The sequence below is a fragment of the Camelus ferus genome, chromosome 3 (assembly GCF_009834535.1).
Source record: "Camelus ferus isolate YT-003-E chromosome 3, BCGSAC_Cfer_1.0, whole genome shotgun sequence".
NCBI lineage: Eukaryota > Metazoa > Chordata > Mammalia > Artiodactyla > Camelidae > Camelus > Camelus ferus.
This window is the reverse complement of record NC_045698.1, coordinates 25786387-25794799: the sequence shown is the minus strand read 5'-3', so window position 1 is coordinate 25794799 and position 8413 is coordinate 25786387. Positions and strand designations below refer to the sequence as shown.

The 8413-nt window shown below is 33.8% G+C and overlaps 1 protein-coding gene across 1 annotated transcript in view; it reads right to left on the bottom strand.

Moving 5' to 3' along the window:
* Positions 1 to 313: 313 nt before the first annotated feature.
* NIPBL (NIPBL cohesin loading factor) overlaps positions 314 to 8413 on the bottom strand; it is a 175667-nt gene continuing 167567 nt past the window's right edge. The window contains 5 exon segments of the mRNA XM_032471114.1: positions 314 to 1298; positions 1857 to 2045; positions 3358 to 3532; positions 5264 to 5538; positions 7159 to 7305. Coding sequence (XP_032327005.1) covers positions 933 to 1298; positions 1857 to 2045; positions 3358 to 3532; positions 5264 to 5538; positions 7159 to 7305 — 1152 coding nt within the window. The 3' untranslated portion in view covers positions 314 to 932.

The following is an 8413-nucleotide window of genomic DNA, read 5'->3' as shown; positions in this document are numbered from 1 at the left end:
AACTATAGTTTCTTTTTATATCAAAATGTACTCTTGAAAATGTGTTTGGCACAGTGCTAAATCATATATAGTTAATACTAAATATTGCAGGATACAATAAAACCCTGGAGTTAATTGTTTACACCCTCTTATGGGAATGAAAATAATAGATACCAATTATTCAGAAGTCAGCCTATACAAACTGTATAAACAATATTTTATGTTTTGTTTTGAAAACCAGTGATATAATAAATTTTACATAAAAGACTGCAAAATAATATAAATGGATTTAAACAGATCTTTACAATAAGAAATTCAAATGGAAACAGACAAGTAACAAAGAGAAGTAAAAAAATTTATTGCAGTATTCGCTCCACCAGATTGCCTGGGGATCCCTTTTCTTGTATTGTTTTCAGGGTGACCTAATACATCAAAATCTACATTTACAAAAACTCCTTCTGCAGATAGGTCATAGATACTGCATGCTTTTTTTTTGTTTTTCCAACAGAATAAATTATATATCCAGGAGATTCTGCCATTTTACAGCCTGGAAAAAACAATGCTTCCCTGGAAACTGGGCTAAGCTAAAGAAAGCCATCCGCTGCTAGGTTAAACTCCAAGAACACTTTATTAAGAACATTAACAGACTAATTTCCAACATTCACTTGTTTATTTTTTAAACAGAAAGTTTTTTTTCCAAGATATAAACAATTTTTGTTAAACTATAATACAGTGGGAGTAAAAATGAACTGAGAATCTGTTTCTGCTGCACAACAGCGAAGGGAGCTCCCACAAAAATGTTTGCCCAACATTTCCTTCTTTTGTTCCTGCATCCCAGGTTCCATCCTTACTCTTCATAAAACTGATTTTCTTTTTTTGCCAGAATGTTGATATTTCAAGTTTTTCTGCCTTTAAAAAAAACTCCTGTAAATTTGGCTGCATGTACAAATTCATTAGCTGGAAGTCCCATCCTTGGCGGCATACAGGGATCGTAAAGTCTGAACAACTTTATTAGTCAGCTTATTAGCACTCGTTAGAGCAATTTTTTTGTAAATAATGTCTGATTCTTTAATAGTGTCTACCCAAGGCACCAGTTTGCGGCCATCACGGCGCTTAGCCTCAGTCCAGGAGCCACTGTAGGAGCCTGCCATCCACTGAACACTGAAGCCACTGCTGGTTTTCTGCACTACTCTTGCAATTTGTGGTCGGTCTTTGTACTTTGGACAGCAAATAGCGATGACATCCATGACGTCAACACTTTCATTCATCTGTGCTGCCAACTCCGTAGAGTCTGAATTTCGTTTTGACCTTCTCAATGACTAAAACATTGGGAGGGGGGAAAAAAGACCAAGTGTTACACAGAAGAATTTTAGTGAAATTATTGTTTTTATTGCTTTTAATCCCTTGACGCCGGGAGTTGGGATTTCCCAGCACACTTCCATTGCCGGCAATGAGACGCACCGTGACCGCCAGCGCCAAGGGGTTAACATATACTTGTAAAACCATGTAACTCTTAATTTGTACCCGTGTCTTTACTCTTATTGATATATAAAATTATATATACATATGAACCATAAAGCTACATAAAACTTAGCAACAATAAAAAAGGATAACACACATTAATACAATTCAAAGAAAAATTAATAACCTTTTATGCTGGATAAATCTCATTTCTGTTTTTTTCTTTTTTATTGTCTTTTATGTTAAACTTTCTACAAAAGGATGTATAAATGGTTAAGTAGAGAATATCTACAAAATATTGTCTCTCATAAGTATTACATTACTTGGTGTACATTTAATAGACTGACATGTATAAGCACATAAAAATCATTTTACGTAATACGCTGCGAAATACGTTGACTCCTCCTCCGCCTCACCCCTGAAGTGCCTCCTCCTCTATCCTCCCCATCACTTTCATCATCTTCTGTCTCTGCTGCTGCATTATTTTTAGGGCTGCCTCCTCCAAGCAGCGAGGTAATTGCTTTGTTCCGAGCATTTGTGCTGGCTGACACTTCCCCTTCTTCCTCCTCTTCATCAGGGTCCAGATGTTCCATGAGAAGTTTGAACTATGAAAATTAGATATTAATTTAGAACTTTAAGCAAATATTTCAAACAAAACTGTCAAATTCCTAAGTGTTTTTCTTGCTTTTACATTTTTTTCCCTAAATGTTTTCCATGGATGTAGTTTGATGTGGGTGAAACAGACTTTAGCTACTGTCCAAGTCCAAGCTGGCAAGCATTTTCTGTAGAGTCAGATAGTGGTTTTATACCCAAATGAATGGGCATGGCTGTTGCAATAACATTTTACTTTACAAAAACATGCAGTTGGCTAGTTTTTTCCCATAAACCAGATTCTACTGACCCTGGTCTAAGTCATCAAGTAGCTAAGTGATTAATAATTACTGATAGACATTTAAAAATTTTCTAACCCCTCTGCTCTCTGCCAAGATAAGAGGATACAAGAGGAAGCAAAAGATGTCAAAGAATTTTAAAGAAGAACTAAAATAATTTTCAACTTTAGAGTATAAAATTCGCAGTCTATGAATGATATGAAAACCACTGTGGAGGTTACATTCTTGATCAAAAAATCATTATTAAGCTATGTTCAGCTACCTGCTTTAAGTACATTAAAATTAACTTTATTTTCACTTTTTAGGACAGTCTCAAAACATTTTTTAAAACTTTAAAAAATTTTATTATGGTAAAATATATATAACACAAAAGTTACCATTTTAAGCATTTTAAAGTGTTTAATTCATTGGAATTAAGTATATTCACAATGTTGTGCAATAACCACCACCATCATTTCTAAAACTTCTTCATCATCCCACACAGAAAGTCATCTTGTACTCATTCAGTACTCTCCATTCTCCCCTCTCCATCGGCCCCTGGTGACCTCTATTCTATTTCTTGTCTCTCTGAATTTGCCTATTCTTAAAGACATTTTTAAAAGCACATTTTACACACACGCACATGGAAAAGTAGTAACACTGACCGCCAGAGGGGAAAAGAACACAATGACCAAAGAGGACAGGAGGGCGACTTTTCATGGTTTTTCCTTTTACGAAATATAAACCATATAATCCACTGAATTAAAAATTTACGTATATGGGGCATAGCTTTTTCCTAACATTTGCCTAAAAACCTTCATTTTTGCTAAAATAAAATTAGTGTTGGGCTGGTATTTCCTAAGAAAAAATAATTATGATGCAGTGAGTTAAATAAGAAAGGTATTCTTAAAGTAACTCATTAAAATAATGGTGATGGTTCATGAAGCTTATCTTCAATATAATGGAGGTAGCTATCTCCCCACCCCAGAAGTTGACTTTTCAGAAAAGCCATTATCAGAAGGAAATACGTTTTGGTTTTACTACTCACATCTAGATACTGTTTTACTATACTCCTCTTCACATCTTCAGTGATTTTGGAATTAGCCATATCACTCCGCAGGAAGTCCAGTGTTTGTTTAGGATGAAAATGAACCCCCGTTTTTCGGTTTATCGCTTTATCATACACTTTTGCAGATTCAGATGGAGAGTATTTCTGAATTTTACTGTTTTGGGGAAATAAAACCATTAATTAAAAATTTTTTTTCAGACATTTACATTTAAATTGATTCTAGTTAAATTTTATTTACTTGTAATTAAACTTCTTGTCATACAGATTTCAACCAGTGAAATTGTATATAAAAATATAATTTAAAAAGGGAAATAAAGACAAAGATTAAAAAGAATAATATTCTCTTATTTCTGTTGTTATTTGTCTTGAATAGAGACTTCATTTCAATGAAAGTAGCTTCCCATGTCTATTTTTAACACCATGATTATGACTGTAGGACAGTTTTAATACAAGTACTCAATGCTTCCTAACTGGTTTACCGCCTTCTACTTTTTTGACTCCCAACTATTCATTCTCTACACAGCAGCCAGAATGATTGTTTACAAACCTGTTTCATATTATTAACAACTGTTTAAAAATCCTTCCAACTCCTTAGCACTACTCTAAGACCTTACAAGGTTTTAAATTATTCTGCATTACAAGTATACCTTGGGGATACTGCAGGTTTAGCTCCAGACCACTGCAATAAAGCAAATATTGCAGTAAAGAGAATTGTATGAATTTTTTGTCCCAGTGCATATACAAGTTAGTTTACACTGTGCTGTAGTCTATTAAATATGCAAATAGCATTATATCTAAAAACAATGTATATCTTAATTAAAAAATACTTCATTGCTAAAAAATGCTATTATCTGAGCCTTCAGTGAATAATTTTTTGCAATAGTAACATCAAAGATCACTGATCACAGATCACTATGACAAACATAAAAAAATGAAAAAACTTGAAATACTGTAAGAATTACCAAAATGTGACACAAAATGAACAACTGCTATTGGAAAAATGGCACCGACAGACTTGACACAGGGTTGCCACAAACCTTCAACTTGTGAAAAAAAGCAGTATTTGTGCAGTGCAACAAAGAGAAGTGCAATAAAACAAGGTGTGCCTGTGGTTGCCAACATTTAACATCAAGATATTTCTCATTAAAATCTGGCGTATCTAGCTTCTCTTAGAAAAAAAAAAGGAAGCTATAGCCACATTATGCCCACCCTCTTTGGTGGCAACCAGTTGATGAACATCTGAGTAATATCTGACCCCTTCAGATGAACCATATTATTTCCATTTTGCCACTGATCTTCTACCAGGTCCACTCTACTCATTTCATTATCTGTCCCCATGAACATTTGACTTCATACAGTTTCAATGAATGTGAAAAACTGTCCAAAATTCCAAGCGTACAGGCAGAAAAGAGATACCTATAGTGACTAATGGTAGGTAAAATTACAAGGCAGTCTCATTTATTAGTACTTTTCTATATCTTACTTTATAGAGTACATTAAAGACTACTGGGGTCTGCCAGAACTCGGCCTAGTTGGTCTACATTTATTCTTCATTTATAGCTCTCTTTAAAAACTTAAATTTGCAATCCATCTTAAGATTAGTCTAATTCTCCATTTTTTAAGGAAATCAACAAAATAAATCCTTTGATTTATAATGCATTATTGCCAATTAGAGAAATTCTGTTTTCCTCTCTTCAATAACAGCATGGACAAATTATGGTATATTATAAAACAAAATACTATAAATCAATAAAAAGGAACAAACTCCTTTTTTAAAAGGGGCATTTTTAATATTAAATTCAGCATACAGTCATAACTGGGTTTCATATTTGTTCATTCTCCGAACAGAGCAAAGTTTTTTCTCTCACTGCTTATGGAAACTTACCTATCAGAAAATCCACAGAGATTCTTCAAATGTTGTTTTAACATCAGAAGCAATAAAATACCCTGGGAGACATTTGCAAACTCAATTAAAGGAGCTGAATTTTCTGGCAAACATTTCATCACTGAATTTATATCATCTTCTGAATCTGAATCTGAATCTGAATCTACACGTTTCCGGGACTTCCGAGGCCTGGAGACTTCTTCTTCGCTCTCACTTGACTCATTTTCCTTACCAGGAGATGATTTTCTCTCTTTCCTTTTGTCTTTTACCATAGACTGAAGAAAAAAAAAAAAAAGGAAATTATTCTGTTTAAAAATAATAAAAACAAAATACCACTAACAAATATACATATGCTCCATTCAACAGCTTCAAAAGTGTCCTTAAATTATTATCTTGTATGTCGAAACCCTCTGATTTTCCATAAACAACTGGAGATGTAACCCATGGAGGAAAAATTAGGTTCAAGACTAACTAAAATACGCCCCTCCAACCACTGAGTCACCCTCCCCAAACCCTTCTGAAATATCACTCTAAGGGAAACAACTTTCTTACAGCAGAGTAATGAAAGATAAATTAATTTAAATCATTTTAGACGAAAAGCAGTAATTGTAATTTAACTGAGGAAAATATAATAGGCTTGAACTCCCCCAGCTTCTGTCAAACTAAGAACTTTTCACAGCAAGATGTGCATCTTTTCTTAAACTTAAATTCTGTTTCTTTGTATTTTATGAAACTGTCAGCTATTAAAAAGAAACAAAGTCAGCTGGTTTCAGGAGGCTGAAAAGACCAGCTTACAAAGCAATATTCAAAATTTAACTGTTAAGAAATAAAAGAGTAGAAACATTTACAAGTATATCCACAACAGTAAGTGAAGTAAAAATAAGATAATATGATGGCTCAAGTTCCTAGGAAATTATTAACGTCTCAAAATGTAATGTGCACATTAAACACCTAAGGATTGTGTTAAAAATGCAGACTGTCTCAGCAGGTCTAGGGTGGGGCCTGAGGTTCTGCATTTCTAATGAAGCTCTCAAGTGAGACCAGTGCTAACGGTCTTGGCCTGAACTTCAAGTAGCAAGGGCTTAGATACCTCTGTAATTCCAACCCTTAGGTATTAATCCCCCTGATTTACAAGTTTAACCACACTGAGTTTTGAGCACTACAATTCTATAAGATGAGGTATCTGCTTATATCGTCAGGCACATGAAAATATTCCAATTAATTTATGAAGAATGCACTGAGTGCCTACTGTGTGTCCTGGGCTACACCAGGTGCTTTTACAATTAAACCAATTACATTTCCTCCTAAAACTATAAAAGAAAAGACATAAAGTTCACAACAAGAAACTTAGTAAAGATTTTGGGCACACAATATGCCAGCTCCATTATGATGCTGGTGTTCAGGGATCAGGAAATCAACAGCATTACAAATTTTCTGTGTTTTCTTACTATATCTGTATCTGCTCAGGTATACTATTATTATCTACATCATTACCAGATTTATAAAATAGCGAAGTGTTTTAAAATGGGGTTTAAATGAATATATGAATGGATACCAAACACTTAAGGTCAGTGCTTAAAGTGAGAGAAATAAAGAAGTGGGATGACCTATCAACAGAACAATCCATATATGTATGTGTGTCATGTGTGTATATAAATATAAATTCCACCTAAGTGATCTGAAGTAAAATGGTTTAAAAGTCTTTCTTAACAGAAATGAAATGGCACCCCACTTCCTCTCCCCAATTCAAGCACTACCCAGATTTCAGTAAGTTCATTTAGAAAGATTTTATATACCTGTGAAAAGAATAAGAAGAACAATGAGAAACAAAACAGTGAAAATAGCATGCCTGCACTCTGAAAGATGCATTAAGAATAGTAATGTGTGTAACTTACCTCCTTGAAAGACTGCAGTAGGTTACTACCAGAAACTGAGAGTGTAATGTCTATATGATGCATTATAAACAACGGCTCTTCCTGTGTCTGGTATGGAAAACAGGCTAGATTGTCTGCTATATACAAGAGCATATTCACTTCTGTTTTCTGTAAATTTTAAAAAAAGGTACACATGTTTAGTGGATAATCTAGAAATCCATCCAAAAAGCCTTTTTAGAAAAAATAATACAGGGCACTTTCACCTCAGTTAATGTTTCAGAAAAAGAGAGAGAGAGAGGGAAGACAGAGATGGAGGGAAGAAAAAAGGAGAGGGGGGGACAAATGGATTTTATAGAATAATCTTAAACCCATTTTAAGAGATTTCATAATGACTTAAACCATGGTACCTTAAGAAGAGGTGAAATTTTTTAGTGCACCCAAGTGGGAGTTCCTAAAGTTTTCTTATATAGAGTATATATGATAAATCCATACCACATCAGAAAGTATACATATGAATTCATAATTATTTGTCTTTGTGCTTCTAAGAGTTTAACCCATATGGAGATCAGTTACACACAGTTACTATTCTGCCCTCAAAAGTAAGTGGTAACTATAGTACTAATATGTGGGTTAAAAAAAAAAACAAAGTTCATGTACTCATAAAACAACTGTCAGTTTCCTATATAAACATAATTTAGAACATCAGAGTCATTCTGACAGTGCTACCACAGTTTCACACCACAAAAACTCTGGAGGTAAGCAAAATTTAAGGGAGAAATTATGATTACTACCCGTTTGCTTTAAAAAGAAGTAACAAACAAAATTTCAGCATTTTGTGATCATACAGAGTATAAATAGAAAGATATATTAATATTAAAATTCCTTAAAAATATTTACAGCTTAAAAAAAAAAGAAAAAGAAAAAATAGCAATTAAAAACACTCCTTCCTACTCTCTCTCTTCTGCTGTCCAAACAACATAAAATCCAACAGCAGCAATAGCCAACAACAAAAAACCCATAGGACAGATGGAATAAACTTGCTATTCGTTATCACGAGACTCATTCTACTTTTTATTTTTAAATATATATCTACACCTACATGTTAAATTTGGGGAATTGCAGACACAGAACCCTACCTCATCTATTAGTTTGAACATTTTACACACACACACACACACACACACACACACACACACACACACACACTTTCCTCTCAAACTGAAAATGTTCAGGACTACTCTGAATAAATCTTTTTAAAACTCTGAAATTCTTCAAC